The 22,874-nt window shown below is 38.1% G+C and overlaps 1 protein-coding gene across 2 annotated transcripts; it reads left to right on the forward strand.

The window, feature by feature from the left end:
• Positions 1-8,919: 8,919 nt before the first annotated feature.
• spdi (split discs) lies at positions 8,920-14,388 on the forward strand. Of its 2 annotated transcripts, none has more exons than XM_036359345.2 (11): positions 8,920-9,992; positions 10,071-10,211; positions 10,449-10,625; positions 10,784-11,716; positions 11,780-11,923; positions 11,982-12,150; positions 12,230-12,378; positions 13,176-13,307; positions 13,396-13,588; positions 13,655-13,929; positions 13,993-14,388. In XM_036359345.2, exons 1-11 carry the CDS (start codon positions 9,237-9,239, stop codon positions 14,080-14,082), a joined length of 3,159 nt encoding a protein of 1,052 aa, XP_036215238.2. In that variant the 5' UTR covers positions 8,920-9,236; the 3' UTR covers positions 14,083-14,388. The 2 variants fall into 2 exon arrangements, with proteins under 2 accessions (XP_036215238.2, XP_036215235.2); XM_036359342.2 differs by having other exon boundaries at positions 8,926-9,992; positions 13,384-13,588.
• The last annotated feature ends 8,486 nt before the right edge of the window (positions 14,389-22,874 follow it).

Consider the following 22,874-nt stretch of genomic DNA (forward strand, 5'->3'; position numbering starts at 1 on the left):
CAGTTATATTATTCAATACAGTTTTGTGAAAAACGCGCTTAAAGTTTAAAGTGACAATATAGCTGAACTCGAGCGCGCAACTTTTCAAAGCCGTATCTCCAAAACTATTCCTCGGATCAACTAGAAAGTTTAAATTTTTTAGTACAATATTCTACAATATACATCTAGAGATGTTATAGCAATAAATAAGGCAATAAAAAGTATCGTTTTTTATTTTTACGCCGTGAAACCCATGTAACCTCTTAAACGCGGCTACAAAATACCAATCTGGCAACACCATTTTTGCCGGTATGCTCTGTTAACACCAACACAAATGCACACCAATGTAAACGTCGTTGGGTAGTAGAGTTGCAAAGAGTACGCCTAGCGGCTGCTAACAAATAACGAGCCGCCACTTGCACCGGATATTGTTTTGTTGACGCCATGTAGTTGTTGGATAAACGAGCGATCGAATGGTTGTGTGAGCGAACGAACGGTCGGTCGACTAGTTGATTGTATTGTTTGTTGTGTTTTGATCATTGACGGTCGCGCATTGCGCTATACGATCCTATATACCTATACATATATATATATATGTATATTATATATGTGTGTTTAATTTGTTGTAACATTACTGTCGCGCTGTTTGTAATTGTTGGCGCTGTTCTTGGCTCATGTCCCAACATACATAGCCGTACTTGTTGTTCGTGCGCTTTTGATTTTGTATACCGGTTTCTTTTGCTAGCTCTGGCGGCTATGGCGCAGCCCGAGCGTCGCGTCGTTGGCCGAGCAGCAATTCGTTTGCGTTTACCTATATTTACTTACTGATTTCCACTGTACCTATTTCTTACTTATTTGCTTTGCTTTGAGTTTGCTTATTTCTCAACTGCTATTTTTATTTTTTTGATGATCGTGTGCTCGTAAACGACGAAATGTCAAGACGTCTGACAGTGCAACGCCATTTGGTTTCGTGTGCGTGTTTTTCACTTGTTTTTATTTTTTCGCCATTTTTCGGGCGTTGTTGTTTACTATTAATTAATGCGTGTGAAGTGTTTGAACCTGCAGACTGTTTGTTGAGCGCAGCAGCATAAACAACAACATAAAATATAGTAATAAATGTGAATAATTTAAACGACAGGCATCATCGGTAAATGCCGAACATAGAGTGCGCGTGTTACAACTATGTGTCAGTAGCCAGCAAAGTACAAAAAACGAGTGAAAATATTGCGAAAATTACTTTACCAGCAATTAAATTGTGAAATTTTGTCTGCGTGACATGATGACTACACGAAGCGCTGGTCTTAACGCAGCCTAGTCATGCAATGAAATCGCTACGAAACACGAAAAAACATTATGAGGCGTGTTTTAGACTGCTCTCTACTTTATGCCAGCGAAAGAATTATGCATCAGCTGCTAAAATATACTACAAAGCCAAATAATACACAACTTTGCATTCGTTGATGCGCTCGTATTGTCGTGTACCAAAAAACCGACAGCCCTGCCACCCCACTGATCGAGGTAGCGCAAGCTGAACCCTCCCTATAAGCAAACAGTCTTCACTAGTCTTGTTAGCGACAGCCCTTGACTCATCAAGCAACATTAGTTATTGTTGTTGTTTGGTATTCGCGTTGACTACTTAATTATGAAACGTCAGGGACATGTGATCACAGCAGCAGGCTTTGAATATTCATTAAAATACATAGAATCGTCACAAAGTGCAATTAAAACGTGAGACGGAGCTGGCAACTTCTTATTTACAAAAGTTTGCATTAGGGTTACCCAAAAAACCATTGAAAGTGAAACACATTGACATGGCCATAAGCAAGCTCGTCAAGCTTGGCGAACTACTTAACGGACTTGTAGCGGCAGCAAATATCTCTGCAGTAATTTGGTGGAATACTGCCGAGTTGACAGTCCTTAGTCGTACAAAAATGCGGCTCTGTTACGGAGCCGACTAGCGTGGAAACAGAACTGGCGTTTATCGAATGCAACGCTTTTGCTTCCACCTGACGTTTTTGTTGTTGTTTAAGCGGCAAAAAACATTTCTGAAGTAGTTTCGAAGTATGATGCTGAGTTAACAGTCCTTGGCCAAATAAAGATTCGGGTCGGTTCTGGGTTACGTCAATTTTGCTTGAACAATTTGTAGTTAACATAAAGTTCAGTTAATGACATCAAAAATCAAAGTAAACTGTTAAAACGACAATTTAATATTACTCGGAATTTATATAGTCAAATATGTATCTTCGGCATAATAAAAAGTTTGAATAAAATATTTCATTTCTCATATAAAAAAAAATTATAGAAAATAGGGCGCCGAAACCGCCGAAGTAAGTAACACATGCGCGCTACAAATGATTCGTTTTTAGGATAACTAAGGTCTGCGGTTCAGGGCAAACATTTTTCTCTCTGCCACAATTTTTTAACAAATCGGGGGGAAGAACAACACTGGATTCTTATAGATAACACATTTATGCGCAACAGCTGTCACTTCTCTCGCGCTGCCTTGCGCACACCCGCTCCACTGTCTTGTCTATTGGCTGCGCCCTTCGCTCAACGCTGATTCATTAGCGTTAATCTGCGTTGCCTTATGAATTGTGGTTTTCCAGCTTGTTGTCGGTTGCTTTGTGAGTATATGACTATACGTTATGTATGATTTATAGGCATGGAAGATATCAAGCAGCAACACGAATATGTGTATATATGTATGCATGTATATATGTATGTGTTAGAAAGAGAAGCAAGTCTATCTACATAGTTGATTTGTTGTGTAAATAAAATGAAACTGCAAAGCATTTAATATTCTTAAACAGCAAAACATACCTGCGCCCTTACGCACCTGAACGCCCGTACGCCCCGCACGCTCGTTCGTACTGTTATTTACTTATTTATTTTGCCAGTTGCTTGCGAAGTTTCACTCGAAACCAATAATTTATGCAACAAAAAGCCACTAAAAAATGCTATAATAAAAGCAACAACAAAAATATGAGCTAAATAAGCGTCAAAGCAGCGCGGCTTTTGTTTGTGCGGTTTAAAAAATTTTTTTTTTTAAACATTTTATGTAAGAAAAATACGCAGTTTTGTTTTTGTTGTACTGCTACAACAACAAATTCAGGTTTTGATTTTTTGTGCATGCAAATGAGTTTGTTGTGATTTACAAAGTCCAAAAATGGCAACTGTTGGCTTTTGGACTTACAAAGCGCTCAAGGTCATGTGATGCATTGTTGCTTATAAGCTGGCTGGTGTTGCTGGCAAAATGTTGACACCACAGCGCCCTAGCCGTTTTCAACTGTCATTTATGTAACTTTATTAATGCAATTTAATTTTATGACTGCCTTAGTTATCAGTGCACATTTTGTGTTAATTTTTTGTGACTTAATTTTTATGATGCTTTGCTTTGAATTCTTAGAAATTTTCCATTTACAATATGTAATTCGAGTTCACAGATAGTTGTGTATGTATGTATGTATGCGCATACTACTTTTATTACAGGCCAATCGGTAGGTTTTATTAACCTCCAACGCATTTTTTCTTTACTTGCTTATCGATTTGCTTTTGTCGCCATTTCAACGGTATCTACGCCTACTTAAACTTATACACGTCGAAAGATAAACTTACGCGCTTATATGTATTGTCTATGCACAATAAAGCGCTTAAGCCAAATTTGGTGTCATTACATTTTCAAGTAATCAACTCAAGCATTCATTCAATCAATCATTTATATGCTTTACACTTAATACACACTTGCAGAATTGCACAGAGCAAGTGTATACGTACAAATGCTATGTGTGGCAAATATTTGTAGTGAATTTTTCGAAATATTTTTAGTTTTAAAGCTTTCAATCACGCTCTTCAAGCATAGGCTGGTTTAGTTTAAATTTAAAAGTGTTCGAAAGTAAGCACAATATAAACATTACAGCACAAAAAGCACGCAAAAACAGTGGGCATATGGCTGGATTTTTCAAAATGCGCCCTAACCTCAAATTCCAACTGAATTTTTCGTTTATAAAATGAAGCAATTCTTTAGTTAGTTGGAAGTCGAAATTTGTGCAACAATTGTTCACAAGCTCGACTAACGCTAACTAACGTAAATTTGCGCTAAATTTAGCTGACCATTCGTCCCGGTTTGGCCGGGACAGTCAGGCTTCCAAGTTAAGCGTCACGGGCTTAGAAATTAAAAAAAAAAAATAATAATAATTATAGAATAAAATTGTGTTGCTCTCTCAACTATTATATGTTGCGATTTTCAGTGAACTATAATATGGATATAGATCGATGACTAAAAAAACCATCCCGGATTTCGCCGGGAAAAATATGTTTACCTAACTCTAAAGCTACTAAGCTGAAACGTACCTATATAATTCGCCATGAAAAACGAAAAATAAACGTAACAACTTGTCAAATAAAAAAGAAACTTGGTTTTGAGCGGTCGATCTATAGATATCGGCGGTGCCGTATCTTCGGCAGAATAAGACGTGCGCAATATACAGGCAGGCTAAAACGACTCAGCGCGTCACACGGCTCATTTATATATATACTTTATAGCGCATACTTGGTCTTCTTCTGGATGTTACAACTTCGTGGCAAGCTTAGTTTAGAAAGCATCGAAAGTTCGAAAAGACAATATAAACCGGTCGTTTTATTCGTTCAGAAAAGAAGCCAACACACATAAACAAGTCAGTCGGAATGGCAAGCAACGTTATACAACTCATGCCCCACACATTGATTACGCTTTGTAAGCTACAGATTGCTTAATATGACTTTTTGGCAAATCTTATCGCAAACTTTTTTCGGCGACTTTCGTAATATAGCAGTTTTTTGCACTCACACGAGGCTTGCAAGCACCGTGCCAGTCAAAATAGTTCTACTAATATGTAGATTCGCCACACTACTGCCAATATTTTATGCGCTCAGCCTGCAGATTTCTCCAAATGCAATCGTTTATTCAAATCACAGCTAGGTCAAGAGTAGCTACCAGCTGCTATACATACATACATGTGTATGTAAGTCACATAAGAATCATATTAAAAAGCAGAATACAGAAAGAAAACGAGCAGTGACGAAGGAAAAGTCAGTAACTCATAAGAAAGCACGCGTATGCATTACAAACAAGCGCTACAAACAGCTATGAATGCTGCATAAATCAAGCAAGCAAAGCATACAAAGTAGCAGCGGCAGCAACAACAATTGCATAGACATATCCGTCAGCACTGTGTTGAAGTGAAAATGTTGATGCAATGCATACATACAAGTATAATAAAACAAAGAGCACCAAGCATTAAAACAATGATGCCAAAGCCGCCAGAGCCACAGCCAAAGTTGCTGGGCGTCTGCAGTGTGTCATGGCGCGTACTGTGTGCAGACTGTAAGCTAACAGCGTGGCAAGCGGCGACTGCAGCCTAACAGCAACAAGTATTGTACATTGTGTGCGAGGCGGCACGAAGCGTAGCGCAGAGCGTTGCTGCAATTGTATAGCTTGTTTATTTGGCCGCGCGCACATTGCAACGTCAGAGTCAACAAAAGCTATGCTTTAAAGAAGCACCAGCATTTCTATAAGCACACAAGCATAAAAGCATAGTGCAAAGCAAATGACAAATACGAAAAGTGTGGAAACTGAAAAGTGGCAGTGAGAATATATGAATTCAAATTTTACATACAGACATACATACATACATATACAAGTGGATTTGTACTGTGCGCTGCATGTGCTTGTAAAGTGTGCAGCCGTTTTAAAGAAAATCTTGAAATAGTGCTTTACTTGCTACCAAAGTGGTGTGCCTAAGTCATCATGCACTGCTTATCACAGTATTATCTCTGTGCTTGAAAGAGAAACCTTTTATGCCGTCAACTGCATACATACATACATTAGCACAAAAATTATTTAGACCCGTCTTTTTTAATGGGTTAGTAGTGGGCTTACGCTGCACACCAACAAGTAGAGATAAGTGTATTTGTATGACTAACTGCTTTACCGGCGCCGCAGTGGTTCCCAAACTACGCCTTAATTGACAATATAAAGCTGTGAGTGTACTTCTCCTTGAGAACTTTTTTTTTTTATAAAATAATAAAGCTAGATTTATCTTCGGCTGCACAGAAGCTATAATACCCATTACAGGTGCATTTTTATAGCATAAAATAGCCAAAAAAACAAGATCTTTGCTTGATTTGGATCAGTCAGTTTGTATGGCAGCTATATGCTGTAGTGTTCCGATCTAAACAATTTTTTCGGAGATTGTAGCCTTACTTTGAACAACAAGCTTTGCCAAATTTTGAGAGGATATCTCATCAAATAAAAAAGTTTTCTATATAAGCTTATGATTTTGATCGGTCAGTTTGTATGGCAGCTATATGTTATGGTGGTTCGATATAAAAGATGTATTCGGAGATTGTAGCATTGACTTGGGCAATATTCTGTGCCAAATTTCGTGAAGATATCTTGTCAAATAAAAAAGTTTTTCATACAACAACTTGATTTTGAACGGTCAGTTTGTATGGCAGCTATAAGCTATAATGGCACGATATTGGCGATTTCGACAAATGAGCAAATAACTCAAAAACTGAGCAACTAGTACGCGTATATACAAGCAGATTGAGCTCTCGATATCAGGAAAAAAGTTACCATTCCAACCCTATTATCCGGTATATTACCGGGGTTTGATCTCCGAGTAATTGCACTTATGTTATGTGCAAAACCAAAGCGTCTGTTTTCTTGTAGTGCTTCCTCAGAGCTACGCGCGTGGCATTCCGATACGTGAGTGAAAGGTTTGGGAACCACTGCTTTAGTCCATTACCATTTGCTGCAAGACTTGTCTATGACTAATGACACACAAAATAGCTGCTTAGTTTGCCATTTGACTCATTAAAAGAAAAGCAAATACTCAAGTCAATGCTTAGAATGAGAAAAATCCAGCAAATGAGCACAAATAAATTACTTAAAAGACAAATCTCGAGGAAAGTAACGAAAATTGGTGTAAATGAGCACAACGCTGCACCTGAGTACTTTCAGCGCTTAACTATATACCTATGCGTGTATGTAAGTATGCATGTATGTGCGCAACAGCCATGCAAAGAGCGTGCAACAAAAGAGCAAACATGCCAGCAAGAGCGAAAATTTGTGTAAAAAATATAAATAAAAACAAATATGTATGTGTGTGTTATGGTATATATACATAGGTACCAAATTTTGTTAATGTAATATTGATTGCAATTGAAGCACCAAGCCATATAATTATTATGCGCAGGTGGTGACCAATTAAAAATATATATACAAAAGCGCAAAAATCACATGTTTTTATGTTTTTCATTGGTACGTCGGCTTAAAAATTGTTTGTGAAAAAATCACGAGCGCCACCATTTATGACTCACAAGCAATTAAGCACGCAAAAAGCGGCGTTGACATTGAATTGGCGGAATTATGCGATTGCCGGCGACCAGCGCGGTTTTCGCGCTAACTCAAAGCGCGTAAAAAAATTGTGTTTAAAAATTTATAAGCTCTAAAGTAGAAAATTGCAAATAAAATATGTTTGAATGAATTTAGCAAAAAGCTCTTCCGTGCATTTTAGCTACGCTCGCAGGCTTAGTTAATGCTTAGCTGCCACTGTTAACGCCCAGCAGTCGCTTTAAGCGCATTTTTAACTCTATTCTAACAAATAATGTCTATAAAATAATTTCTATCGTTTTATTTTGCTGCCACAGCACACATTGTTCATTGCACAATAAGGCTGCGCAGTTTAAGGCGTTCTTACGTATTGTCACCATACATACTCATAAACGTAAGCAGACGCTGACGCAAAAGCGCTCTTCCGCCAATTTTCGAACGTCAGCAGCTTCTTATTAATTATGCTCGACGCAGCGGCGTTTTGATTTCAGCTTATTTATTTTTATTAGTCTTCCTGTTTGCATTACATTCACACATACATATGTACAGACAATGGGATTGACAAATGCGGCAGAAAATTATTAAAGTTGCGATTTTTATTTTTTGCTATTAAATGTAAAAAAAATAGATTTTTTAGGTGTATCGTGAAATATCAACAAATTCCCGCTACGAATCCAATATATAATAAAAACCCTTCAAATATACATTTCTGAGTGCATTAAAGAGTTTACAAAAGATTTTTTACTTGATTTTATTCAGTCAATTCGTATGGCAGCTATAAGCTATAGTAATCCAATTCGAACAATATCTTCGGATATTGTAGCATTGCCTTTGACAATAATCCATGCCAAATTTTGTGCAGAAAGCTTGTCAAATGAAAAAGCTTTCCATACAAGCACTCGATTTCGAACGCTCAGTTTGTATGACAGCTATATGCTATAGTGATCCATTAACAGCGGTTACGACAAATGAGCAGCTTCTTAGGGAGAAAAGGATGTGTGCAAAATTTCAGCTCGATAACTCAAAAACTGCGGCACTAGTTCGTGTATATACAGGCAGACAGACATGGCTAAATCGAGTCAACACGTCACGCTGTTGATTTATATACGTACTTTATAGGGACTTCGACGTTTCAAAACTTCGTGTGAAACTTAATTACTTTATAGGGTCAACGGCATTACCTACTGAGTGTTAAAAGCTCCATTGCAACCCTGTTCAGCGTATAAATATATGACTACTTTCGTAATGCTCATAAATTGCCATTTCCCTCAGTCGCAATTGCACAGTTGCGAAATGTCAAGATGCGAAAATAGAGCAGACACAATGCTCCTTATTGTTATACGCCTGCATGTTGCATGCTCATTTACTCGAGCACAATCATATTATTGTGTTGTGCTTTGCTTTGTTTAACCCATTGAGCGCCGGCTTTTGCCTCACAAAATAATTAATTTTTAGAGAGCTATTTATTTATGCGCTTACACAAAAGAGCTTTGGCGCAACAAATTTCTTAAAGATATAGGGTGTTGCGCAGCAAATAATTTTATACAACATTTGTTTTAATACAGACAAAAAACGACAATGAACGAATGCAAGTATACTGAAACACAGAAGCGTCAAATAATTTTATTACAGTAAAAAAAAATTAAAATGAAATTGCTAAAAGACACGAAAGAGACAATTAAGAAAAGACATTAAAATTTTGAAGAGTAAAACGTTGCATAATTTTCCTATAAAAGCGAACTACGCGCAAAAAAGCCGCACTATTCTAGCAACTAGCAAAAAACGCACATTTTGCAACAAAAACCCACGCACCTCTCCTACGCCCACAAGTTCCCAATCCCAAAACTGAATTTAACACACACGTTACTAAATATAAAACACAATGATCAAATTGAAATCGTTGTTCCGCAGAGGGCAAGGACCCTCGGGCTCCTCCAAGCATTCCTCCTCCAACAGCCGTCACAAATCGCAGTCCACCACATCGTTGAATACGGTTGGCAGCAGCAGTCAGGAGCCCGCTGCAGCGACAGCCGCCGCAGCCGCCAACACAGCCACATTTTATCCGCCCATCGATCCGCTCACAGAACGCGGCGTCGACGTAGGCGACGGCGATTTGAATATCGTTGCACCGCTAGCAGCGCGCACGCGCAGTCGCACACCGGAGGCGCTGCGCCACGCCAACAACAATAGCAACGCGGCACAGCTGAGCGGCGCCAACAGCGCCAATACTCTGCCACACAAGAAGCCAAAGGTCGCCGGCACCGGCAAGAAGGGTCAGAAGCAGCCAAAGCAATTGCCAACAACAGCGACAGCGCAGCCGCAAGCGCCGCCAGCACGCGCCGAAGTCGTAGTCGCTGCCGCACCAGTTGGCAATGTAATGACGACAATAGCCGCCGCGCCGGGAAGTCACAATTCCGCGGTTAATACAGCTGCAGCTGCAGCCGCCGCCGCGGCAGCAACCAATAACAATTACACTGGTGGCGAATTGATTAGCGCGTCCATTGGGCAAGTGCCGCTGCCGACGCCAGCCGAAGCGGGCATTGATTTGTACAAGTTGAATGCGGCCAATTATCAGCAATTCATTAACAACGAGCAACTATTGCAACAGCAACAACAACAGCAGCAACAATTGTTAGAGGTACGTGGGGAGGGGGCAACAACACAAAAATATTTAATTTGTTTCAAACTCGTATAATGCTTTCGTTTCGCGTGGCAGGCTAACAACAAAATGCAGGATCTGCAAGCGCAGCTCGAGCGTCTGGGTCACGAAAAATCATTGCTGGAAGCGCACATTGCCGAGCTGCTGCCATATCAGCTCGAAGTGGGTAAATTGAAGGCGGAGCTGCTCAAGATGCAGGTGTGAGATCGTCTTTTTGCATGCAACTATCTACATTCAATAACTGTAAAACACTGTCAAAATCATGCAGCAGCAACAACAAAGTAGTTTGCGCTATTTACTGCCGCATTGCTGTTGATTTACAGTTATTTAATTGTCAGCTGCAAGTAGCGTGATTTAATTAAAGCCGACACTTTGCATGCCAAGCCAAAACGTCGTATTTTCATATTTATTTATTTCTCTTCCTCTTGCGCACAGAGCCAGCACGAGAAAAGTCAATTGGAGGTGACAAATCTCAAGTACGAGAATGAATCGTTGCGCAATCGTTTGCGTGATGTTGTCAACTCGCCGCTATCTGACGCGGAGAAACACCAAATCATACAAGACTCGCAGCGTTTGCATAGTTCGGCGCCGGCCTCAATTGCGCTGCCAAGTGTAAGTTGAACAATAGTCAGCGGTTTATGGGTTTGTAACATAAAATGTTAAACGACTCGATACAAGCGAGAACACGTGCTCGTTTCTTTAAAACAAAAATATGTTTACATTAACGATTTATATAAAAAATATTTTAACTATTCTTGCACGGCTTGTAGACGAACGACAACGATGTGGGCACACCCTGTCTCACGCCCGATTGGGACAAGCACTCTTCATCAAGCGAAATCTCCGTCGCTTGCCTGCAAGATAAGATCATACAAATGGAGGAGACGCATTATTCGACCAATGAAGAACTGCAGGCCACACTGCAAGAGCTAGCCGATTTGCAAGCGCAGTTGAGTGACGCACAGGCGGAGAACGAACGTTTAGCCGAGGAGAAGGATGTGCTCTTTCAGACACTGTGTCGCCAAACTGAGAAACTAAATGATTCACGCACACAAATCAATACGCTACGCACCGAAATCAGCTCCTCTGAACGCGAACGTAAGCTACTCGAACTGATTAAGACATCACAGGAAGAACGCGAAGCGATACTTGTCAAGCAGGAGGAGCTCAATGCCGAATTGCAGGAGTTACGTCAACAGCTTGAAGCCGCCTTGGCGGATTGTACACGTACGCGCGAACGCAATGCGCTGCTGGACTCTACCGTCGATGCGGCGAACGCTGAACGCAAACAAATTGAAGCCCAGCTTACACAGGCCAAAGAGGAGATCTCACAGCGTAGCATCGAAATAAATCGCCTGACCACGCTGCTGGAGAATGCACGCTCCAAAATCGAAGAGCTGGAGCAGGATTTGGCGCGCGGTGAAAAAACCGATCTTACCGATTTATTGGACGCGGCGCGCAAGGAGAAAGATACGCTGGAGGAGCGCGTGGCCGAGTTGCAGGATCAGTATTCGCGCAGTCAGGCGGAAATTCGGCGACTCAAAGAGCAGCTGTCCGGCGTGACTGAGGAGTGCAAGGTCGCAAAGAATAATGCCAAATGTGCCGTCTCACATCTGGAATATCGGCTAGAGCAATTGCAGCAGGAGAAGGACAAGTTGAGCGGCGAGCATCAGCAGCTAATCGATAGCACCAACGAATTGCAGGTAGGTGTGATGTTTACGTTGTATTTCCAACTCAGCATATAATGTTTGTGTGCCATTTAATAGGTGCAAAGCAAATGTCACTTGGAGGACAAACAACAGTTACAAAACTTACTCAGCGAGACGCAGAAACATTTGGGCGATGTGGAGGCCAAACTGAATGCGACAGAAAAACAACTCGAAGAGGAAGTGAAACTGCGCAAACAGGAGGTAAACATGCCGCCAACTAAATGTAACGCATTTCCGCTGAACGGCAACTTATTTACAGGCAGAGGAATGGCAACAATTCCAGTCGGACTTGCTAATGACGGTGCGTGTGGCCAATGATTTTAAGACTGAAGCGTTGAGTGCGCGCGAACAGCTGGTGCTCGATAACAAAACGCAAAAGGAGAAGATACGACTGCTGGAGCAGCAAATCGAGAAGCTGACAAAACAACGTAAGCACCAAGCATTTATACAAAACACATTCCGTTAGAAGTCATCTAACTCGTTTCACTTTTAAACCTTACATTACAGAAATGCAACAAAATGAAACGCAGCAATCGGTGCTGACCACTGTCCAACAGGAGATGGCTTCGCGGCGCAGTAAAATCGGCAGCAGTCTGAATCGGCAGGACTCGCGGCTGTCGGTGAAGACGCTTATCGAGAGCATTGAAAACAATAAGGTGAATTGAACCAGAAATGCGCCGCATCGCTGAACAAAATTTGGCACGAAATTTGTCGGATCTTCTTGGAACTTTTTTTTAGGGGAAATAGATTAGAGAGAGATGGGAAATAGATTGAGAGAGGAAATAGATTTAGAGACAGAGAGAATAGATTTAGAGACAGATTAAATAGATTTAGAGAGAGAGAGAGGAAATAGATTGAGAGAGAGAGAGAGAGGAAATAGATTTAGAGAGAGAGGAGGAAATATATATATATATATAGAGGAAATAGATTTAGAGAGAGAGGAAATAGATAGCGAGAGAGATGAAATAGATAAAGAGAGAGAGAAAAGAAATAGATAGAGAGAGGAAATATATATATAAATAGAGAGACAGAATTAGGGGAAAGAGAGAGAGAGAAAATAGAGAGAGAGAAAAATAGAGAGAGAGAAAAATAGAGAGAGAGAAAATAGAGACAGAAAAATAATAGAGAGAGAGAGAAAAAATAGAGAGAGAGAGAGGAAATAGATAGAAAGAGAGAGGAAATAGATAGAGGGAGAGAGGAAACAGATAGAGCGACAGCGTAGCCAACACATTTGGTTGACGGCAAATGGTAGGTTATCACAGTTTTTGGAACAGCTCTACCTTGTTGTGGTCGTAGCGGCAAGAAAACATCACTGCAGTAATTTGGGGTAATGCAGTTTACAGTCAGGGTTTATTCCGGTTACGTAGACCCGTCTGCCGTGCGCATGGAACCGCTTTCCGTACTTTTGTGTGTTTATTAAAACGTTTTCCATCATTTGCACTTTCACTTTTAGCCCAAAGTCGAGGAAACTGAGTCACATTACAGTTCCACATCTAGCTTAAATAGCGCTACACCGGAAATAACGAGCAATTTACTGCCACCGGTCATTGGCAACAATGCAGCGATTAACGACTGGACTGAGAATGTGAGTAGCAATACTGCAAAATTTTGTTGTTGTTGTTACTGTTTTAATTTTGTATCTTCGCTTTGTTTTTGTTAAGGTGCGCCTACAGAGCACAACAACGATTAACAGCAGTAGCATTAACAGCATTACAAACAGTAATACCGTCAATAATATACCTGCCAAAGGACCGCTGCGCGAACAGCAACAACAAACGCCGGCAACAACAACACAAACTAGCTTAGTTTCGAATCTGCATCACTTTAGCGGCCTAAACAGTGTATCGAGCAAATCGCTGCTAAGTGGTGCGTAACTCACACACACACATATACACAAACAGCTGTTTACACAATATACTCTTTTTCTTGCAGGCGAACGCAAGGACCCGTTGAATATGCTGGCGAAAAACGGCGGCTCGAAACGCAATGCGCTGCTTAAATGGTGTCAAAACAAAACCGTCGGCTATCGCAATATAGACATAACGAATTTCAGTTCGTCCTGGAATGACGGTTTGGCGTTCTGTGCAATACTACATTCCTATCTGCCAGATCGTATACCCTACGACACGCTGAATCCGACCAATAAGCGACGCAACTTCTCGCTGGCGTTTGCGGCGGCCGAATCTGTGGGCATACAAACGACCTTGGTAAGAAGACTCGTTAACACATACAAATGCACATTTTAATCATGCGATTTGTTCGTTTCACAGAACATCAACGATATGTGCCAGCTTGAGAGGCCCGACTGGACGCAGGTGATGTCCTACGTTACGGCAATTTACAAACATTTCGAAACGTAGACGTGCGCACCATGAAACAAACGCGCATGCGCACTTTCACAATGTTGCATCTTGAGTTGGGCAACAACAAATGCTTACATTTGTATATCCGTTTGTTTGCTGTGGGGTGAATGAAAATGGGAAAAACTAAGACTTAATCGCAGTATGCTGTAGACTTGATAAACACATTATTTAGTGGCAATGGCGTAATACATACACACTTTATTATCACACTCTTGTTCCATAGTGTTTTTTCGCATTATTATTATTATTATAATTTACACATATTTAATTTATTGAATAAAAGAAAAATGCTTAGTGAAAAAACGCACTGTATTATTTAAAATTTAAGCAAAAAAAAGTTTTCCATTTAAGATTTTTAACGGTCAGTTTGTATGGCAGCTATATGCTATAGTGAATCGATCTGCGCAAAATTTTCGCAGTTTGTAGCGTTGCCTTGAACAATAATTTATGCCAAATTTCGTAAAGATATCTTGTCAAATAAAAAAATTTTTTATACAAGGGCTTGATTCCGATCGTTCAGTTTGTATGACAGCTATACGCTATAGTGATCCGATCCGAACAATTTCTTCGGAGATTCCATTATTATCATAGATAATGATTCGTTTCAAATTTCGGTAAAAATATAGACTACACAAAAGGCTCTGCTAATAACGAGTTAGCCTCAATAACTGCCTCAATTCTTGAAGGTATGGAATTCATTAGGACCTCAATTGATTTCCTCATAACGGGACCATACAAAACCAGTTCTAAAATCTCTATCAAAGGACTGTTATTTGTCGACTTTTGTTTAGCAACTTCACACTTCATTATGTGGCATAAGTGCTCAATAGGGTTTAAATCGGGCGAGTTTCCAGGCCATTCCCAGCGTTGCATCCCCAGATCGTTAACTGTATTGGCCAACTAAAAATACAATCAAATACATCAATATCGTATGAACGATTATATACAGGATTTGTTTCCAATCAAAACTTACCCATCGATCCGTATAAGAATAATGCTCTCCAATTGCGGTTACTCAAAAATTATTAACCACTGGTGGAGATACCCGAAAACATGGTATGAAAAGCAGGCCCATATCATTTGACTTTGAAGAAACCTGGAACCTCTCAGCACCTGAACAGACCACATAATCTGTTGCAAATCATTTTGATCCCAATTTTGGTAGTACAATATTTAGCCCAAGAAAGTCGTACGCTCGAAAATGTCGGATCTTTTTGGAATTTTTAAAGTGTCCATAGAGTGAAACGATGTCGCTTGGTAGGGTCGAGCGGCTTTAGTTCTTGCACAAGCTGTCTTATATACGCTTTCAATTTAAGGTCTCGCCGTAAAATGCGCCAAGTCGTTCCACACGTCAGTGCGAGCTGCTGCGAACGGCGCCGAATCGACTCTCCACGATCTTCTAATACACTCTCAGCTACGGCCGCTATATTTTCTGCACTGCGTGCTAGATGTGGTCTTTTCGGTCGAATATTATACAATAATGAAGGTTATTGAAAAAAGTACTTTTACTCGGATCACCCGTTATTAATAAAGAACTAATAGAAAACTGGATGGTAAAAATATGAACTGTCTTTTTTTTACGACACTTCAAAAAATACCTGAAATGCTTGCCTCTAGACTAACATATTAGATGTAGTAAAAAGAAATCCATTATTTTTGCATGAAATTGAATGCTTTAATTATTACTTTTCGTAATAGCCTTATTCAAAAGATTCCAAACGGTTTTTTTGTGCAATGTTTAGTTGCTGGACAATCGTAATCGATGTTTGGACTCGCCGATTTCCATTATTTGATCGATTTTTTCGATAATTGGTCTACCAGAGCGTGTTGCAGCTTTGGCATCGAAATTACCGAAACGAAATCGACGAAACCAAAATTACGCATGTTTGGCTGTTACAGCATCAGAATAAACATAAACGCTATGCACATTTTCAGCCGATTGGCTTGCGTTTTCGCACTTATCGAAGAAAAACTGTAAAATATAGCAATTTGCTGTTTTACTAGCGTCCATCTTTGACGCGCGCTCAAACAAAACAGAATCAACCAAGCACAAAACTGTCAGAGAAGCTTTTTCAGTACGATATGTCATCTTTTTAACGACATCTAGCCGAACCCGTTTGTACTTATACAACGCGAGATACAGATAAATAACGCCATCTATTGCAAAAATAATGAATTTCTTTTTACTACAACTAATATGATATGCCCCTTACATTAAATTAAATATGTACAATTTATCTATGCTTTGCAGTAAACGTTTGAAAAAACAAAAACTTCAAATAAAAAAAATAAAATTGATTTTTGTACATACCAGTTAAGTAAAAAAAAACATAATAATAAATAAATAAATAATTTGGCGCACAATTTATTATTTTACTTACTTGTTTGGCTTTTTGCCGCTGTTGAAAAATATTGAAATCGCATATATGTAAGTATAAGAGTTCATAACAATTGATTTATTTTTTATTATTTTGTATAGCTTAGTTGATAATAATTTTTTTATTTAAATAGTTAACTATTTAACACTAGGGACTTATGGACTTTGTGCTAAGCAAAGCTTTTCATTTATTCAGCTTTTTTAATTAATTAATACAATATACAATTGGATATGCGCTTATAAAACATAAATGATAAAAAGTCACATAATAATTATCTTGCAAAAATCTAGTTGAAAGCAAAACATTTTTCAGCGCTTATACTCGTATGCTTATTTTTTGAATGCTTATTGTGTTTAATATATATTTTCTTATATTTATAAAGGTACATTTTATTCGGTTATTAAATAAACACCGTTAGCATTATAGGTGCGTAGCTTAAAAGTATTTTTTGCAACATTTCAAGTATTTAAAACAAAAATGTTATAACATATTAAGCAAACATAAATATATATATGCTATATATGGATATTTTTTCTCATATCCACAATTATCAGTCATTATAAGTGTCAAATTTTCTAAATATCCTATATGCTAAATATACGCGGTGTGTTCAAAGAAAAATGTGAATTTCGCAGTCTGTGCACATTCGAGCAAGAGCTGATGGCCATCGAAAAGCGCATTTCAGAAGCGCTGCGCGGTTTGGAAAAAGCGTTGATACAAGTGTATTATATACGCGTGGAATAAGTACTAAAAAAAAAAAAATTCAAAATGCAGCTTTTCCTTTGAACACACTACGTACATACAAAAATATATAAATTAAGTAATCAGTGCATGGTTTATAACGCATTTGTACTTCACATTAGAAAGTTTTACGCAATTAAATGCAATACCGTTATTAAGAGCTGTCATCAGTTAACTTGCGACGCAGTTTGAATACTATTTGCAATTAAATATGCTCTTGGTAATGCCAGCTTCACTTACATATATGTTTTAATTTTCAAGCCACTTGCCGCTACGCTACCGTGTTAGAACAGCTTTTGGGCACTCAGAAAAGTCGCGGTTTAGTTGCATAAACACGAAGACAAATGCGCATTGTTGTATAATGTTCTAATCAAATGCGCACGAGTTAAGGAACGTTTCATTAAACAGAAATGACCAAAACATCTCTTGTTTATGCTGAACCACACATAAACAAGTAGTGATAAGAAATCCCAACATCTGCTGCACACATGGTGTGAAATAGAAATGGTATCACACATAACGAGTGTTATCTCCTACACGCTATCCTCTCGGGACCGTTTGTAACGACAAACAATCGACCGTAGATAGTGTGTCTATCTTCAAATAGCATAGCAGACAGCAAATAGAAACTAGTACCATAAAGTAGTATAAATAACACTAAAATATATATATGTAATCAGTCTTAGTTTTTGTGTGAATAAAAGAACTTGCCCTGACGGGGCAGAAAACACAACAACATGATTCAATTATAATTAACTCACGCCTATACGAAAATGTTAGGCTTTAGTCTAACTACAATGGTCTTTTGAGAATTGTGATGTGCCATAATATGTTGAAAATGTAAGCGTTTGCAAAAGTGACATTTATATTTTCGTTCGTTCCGTTTTAGTCTGTTGACGTTCATACATTATTAAGGTCTGTCGACAGGCGCGAGAGTTAATACCCATATCAATGGCGAATGGAACACGTGGCCTCACTATCAAAAACGCAACAACGCTATCACCCAATGGACTCAGTCTATGGCAACACTTCAAGCTGTAAAGTTGTACTTTTTTTGCTCTGAACTATTGTGTGTAATTTTGCAAAATTTCTTATACTTTAATTGATTTTTTAGTGATTTAGTTCAATAGCAAGCAACTTTTCGCCCGCGTGCAGATATATTAATTTGAATTTTATTAATAAACCACGGATACCGCCGGTGTAATCAATTTTATATAATTAAATTTAAATTAATTAAAAAATTTAATAATTAAATTTTACACTTTCATTTTCTTTTAACAACGAATTTAAAGGACTACGGTGTGTGCTCTTGGTAAAAGTGGTAAGAGGTGAGTATGCAACTGAAAAGATTATTCACATACAAAAAGTATTGTTCCTAAATGTTAAATGTTTATATTTTTTGCAAAATTATTGTACATAGTTAAAATTAAGTTGGTTTAATTTTAATGGAAAGAACTAGTGAGAGGGTCGAATTTTGTAAAAAAAAGTGTGTGCACTAAGTGTGCAATCTGACATTTCCATTGGATAGTTTGACATTTTTTAGCATAAATCACTCAGAACGTTTTGTCATTTAATCGTGAATTGTTTTATTTACAGGGAATTAAAAAATTCATCTCGGCCAAAAAATGGAATTAACTCGTGAACATTTTCGTGCGATAACTAACTCAGTAGATGGCGCCACCCGATGAAAATTAGTAAAACAGCTGTTTTATTTTGAAATGAGGTGGCTGACAAAGTATTAGCATAAAATAATTTAATTTAAATAATAGAAAAGATCGACAAACTAACTGTAAAAGTCCTTTCTTTGTTGTACAGGTAATGTTTGAACCTTTTTATTATTGAAATATGAAAATTAAAATAAAAAACTTTGTTGTACAGAGCAATACAATGTTTGATTTGTCATATAAAATTGAATAGCAACAAAATAGACCTATTGTCTTATATAGCTATAACTGATTATACCGTCTGTTGTGTTAAACGACTTCATGAGTACTAGAACTAACTTAAAAATTTATTTAATATATAGTTTAGGCTAAGCGATTCCAAGAAACGGAATAAAGAATTCAATTGTATAAAAACCGCAAACGCTATCACACGTCTTCTTTTATCGGTCGCATAATTTTCATATAACTAATTTTCGGCACAGACAATTGGTATTTTTCTCAAAAACGCTTGAGATATTTTAAGGTATAATTAATTATACCGTCCCTTTTCAAACCCAACATTTTTGGTCCTTCGAGATGCGGAAATCGTTATTTATTATATGTTAAATGTTTATATATAGACATATAGGATAATATGATTCAAAGAACGTATTTCATCAAAGCCCAATATGTATTTATTGCGAAACAGCTTTTTTCAATAAAGAAATACTCCATATTAACTGGCAGATATGAACTCTAAGGCAATTAAAAGTGACGCCAAAATCTTCAAGAGAAAATAATGGCACAGTGAAGGGACGACAGAAGAAAAACGTCGGCCGCCTCAACATATGGAGCAAGATTATTAGTTTATCTTAAATTCTTATTGTTAATAGAAGGAGAATATAAAATTCGATTTTTAAATGATTACTCTTAGTGCATGCAGATTATCCGTTCCAGTTACCAAGTTACGACGCGGCTAGTCAGGGGATTGCAGTAGTATCTCTCAATATCAAGCTATCAATATTATTGTGTCGTTCCTTCGTTAAAGCACGAGTTTATGGTCTTAACTAAAGCACATATTGTTTTTTTTTCATTTAAGATGATCTTGTCAGGAGTTATGCTGATAACGCGAGCGCACCTCTTTTCGAGGTTGTGTCGTTCCTTCGTTCAAGCACGAGTTTATGGTCTTAACCCTTAAATGCATAAAGTAGTAAAACTGCAACATACCATTCAAACGACCATAAAATTATTAGTATGAGTTCAATGCATGCTGTTGCAGGATTATTACTATCATGGTGATATATTTAATCGAGTGGCAACACACTTTTTTTCTTCACGACTGTCAAATTTAAATTGACATTGACAAATCAAAGCCGATCGTAATTTTGGAGCGGATGAAAATTGTGTATTTGCTTTGCAGTGTAATTATTTGGTTTTCGAAGGTACGTTCAAACAAAATTAGTTATTTTACGTAATAATTCATCTTCTTTTCAGTACAATTTATAAGTTATAAAAAAAACTTTTGGTGTGTTCGGAAATTTTGTTTATTTTGTTGTTGTAAATCTGCAACAACATGCATTTACTAGAAAATGTCCCTGTTTAGTTACTAACTATCACTTTTATTGGTTTTCAGATGCCATACTTCAATCAAAAGCAAATAGAAGAGTATTTAACTCTAATAAATGATGGAGAGATTTCGGAAGATGATCTTGAGGACTCGGATACAGAAGGTAATGAGAATTTTTATGAAAATGGAGACGATTTGCTTCACGATCTTGAGAGTCAATTAGAAGAGGAAAATGATGACCCCGATAATGATCCATTCATGGCAGGAGACCCGCCATTGATAAATGAAGCTACAGCAAATGATCAAGTGCCACAGGTTCCATTCCCCTCAACAAGTCAAACTAGTCGCCGAGCAACTATGAGAGGACTCGTATGGAAGGTAAAAAAAATTGTTTTGAATTCTGACCAGACAGCTTTTCATGGAGACACTACATACCCACCTGAACTGAAGGATGAGGCTACTACTGGTACTCCCTATAGTATTTTTTCATATTTTATTACATCAGAAATAGTTCAAAGGATTGTGGAAGAGTCTAATTTGTATTCCGGTTAAAAAAAATGTGACTAAACCATTAAATTTATCTGAAACTGAGCTAAGAAAGTTTATGGCGATACTGATATACATGTCTGTTATAAAATATCCCAATGTACGGCTATACTGGTCAAATACTGTAGGTTTTCAACCAATCAAGGACATAATGACTGTCAACCGATTTGAGACTATTCGTAGATTTCTACATTTCAACAATAACGAGAAACATTTACCCAAGGAACACCCACAACATGATAGGCTCCATAAGATAAGGCCTATAATTAGCCATCTAAATGAGAAATTTGCTTTGGTTCCTATGGAACAAAAACTCTCAATTGATGAACAGATGTGTGCCACAAAAGTGGCACACTTCATGAAGCAGTATTTACCTAATAAGCCCCATAAGTGGGGGTTTAAATTATATGTGATGTGCAGCGTGAAAGGTTATGCTCATAAATTTGAAATATATACTGGCCAAGAGAATGAACGGCTTTCAGATGAACCAGATTTTGGGCCAGTGGGAAATGTTGTAGTCCGGCTTGCTAGAGGTGTCCCAAGGCATATAAATCATATAATTTATTTTGATAATTTTTACACCTCTGTACCTTTAGTTACCTATCTTGCCAAACAAGGAATCCATAGCCTAGGTACTGTGCAATCTAAAAGGCTAGTGAACTGCAAACTGCCGGACAAAAAAACAATGATGAAGAAATCTGTTCCTCGTGGAACTTATGAAGAGCAGATGACTGAATTTGACGGTATTGATTTGACAGCAGTTACTTGGAAGGACAATAAAGTTGTAACTTTTCTATCTTCATATGTTGGAGCTGAACCTGTGGGCCAAGTAGAAAGATTTGACAAGGCGAATAAGACTAGAATTAAAATTTCATGCCCACATATAATAAAGGAATATAATGCCCATATGGGCGGAGTGGACCTAATGGATAGCTTTATTGGGAGGTACCGAATTGCAATGAGAAGCCGAAAGTGGTATCTTCGTATCTTTTACCACTTATTGGACATGACGGTAATAAATTCTTGGCTTGTGTATAAAAATTTAAAAACAACTGAAGCCAATTCATCAGTTCTAAACCTATGTAACTATAGACTGGAACTAGCTGAGGTATTAGCCAAAGTAAATAACTCATTTGAACTCTGCAACAAAAGAGGAAGGCCAAGTACCAGCAACAGTGTTGAAATGGAAATACAAGCAAAAAAAAAGGAGAGGACCAGCTCAACATATTCCTCCTAAGGACATAAGGACTGATAATGTTGGTCACTGGCCTGGTAATTGTGTTCGCAGCAGATGCAAAATGCCTGGATGCAAGGGATACACGCAAAACAGGTGTGAAAAGTGTGGAGTAGCTCTTTGTCTTACCACAACCAAAAATTGTTTTAAAAATTTTCATATGTAGTTATTGTCTAGTGAGTGCATAGTGTTGTAGTTCTGCAACAAATGGTCTTTAATAAAAATAGCTATGAAAATAAAAAAAACTATTTTTTTTATTATTTTTCCCTAAATCAGCATATTCATGGCTCCAAAATATATTTTTTCTCGGTCTAAAAATAAAATCATGCATTTAAGGGTTAACTAAAGCACATATTGTTTTTTTTTTCATTTAAGATGATCTTGTCAGGAGTTATGCTGATAACGCGAGCGCACCTCTTTTCGAGGTTGTGTCGTTCCTTCGTTCAAGCACGAGTTTATGGTCTTAACTAAAGCACATATTGTTTTTTTTTCATTTAAGATGATCTTGTCAGGAGTTATGCTGATAACGCGAGCGCACCTCTTTTCGAGGTTGTGTCGTTCCTTCGTTCAAGCACGAGTTTATGGTCTTAACTAAAGCACATATTGTTTTTTTTTCATTTAAGATGATCTTATCAAGAGTTATGCTGATAACGCGAGCGCACCTCTTTTCGAGGTTGTGT

The sequence above is a fragment of the Bactrocera oleae genome, chromosome 5, assembly GCF_042242935.1.
Source record: "Bactrocera oleae isolate idBacOlea1 chromosome 5, idBacOlea1, whole genome shotgun sequence".
Taxonomy (NCBI): domain Eukaryota; kingdom Metazoa; phylum Arthropoda; class Insecta; order Diptera; family Tephritidae; genus Bactrocera; species Bactrocera oleae.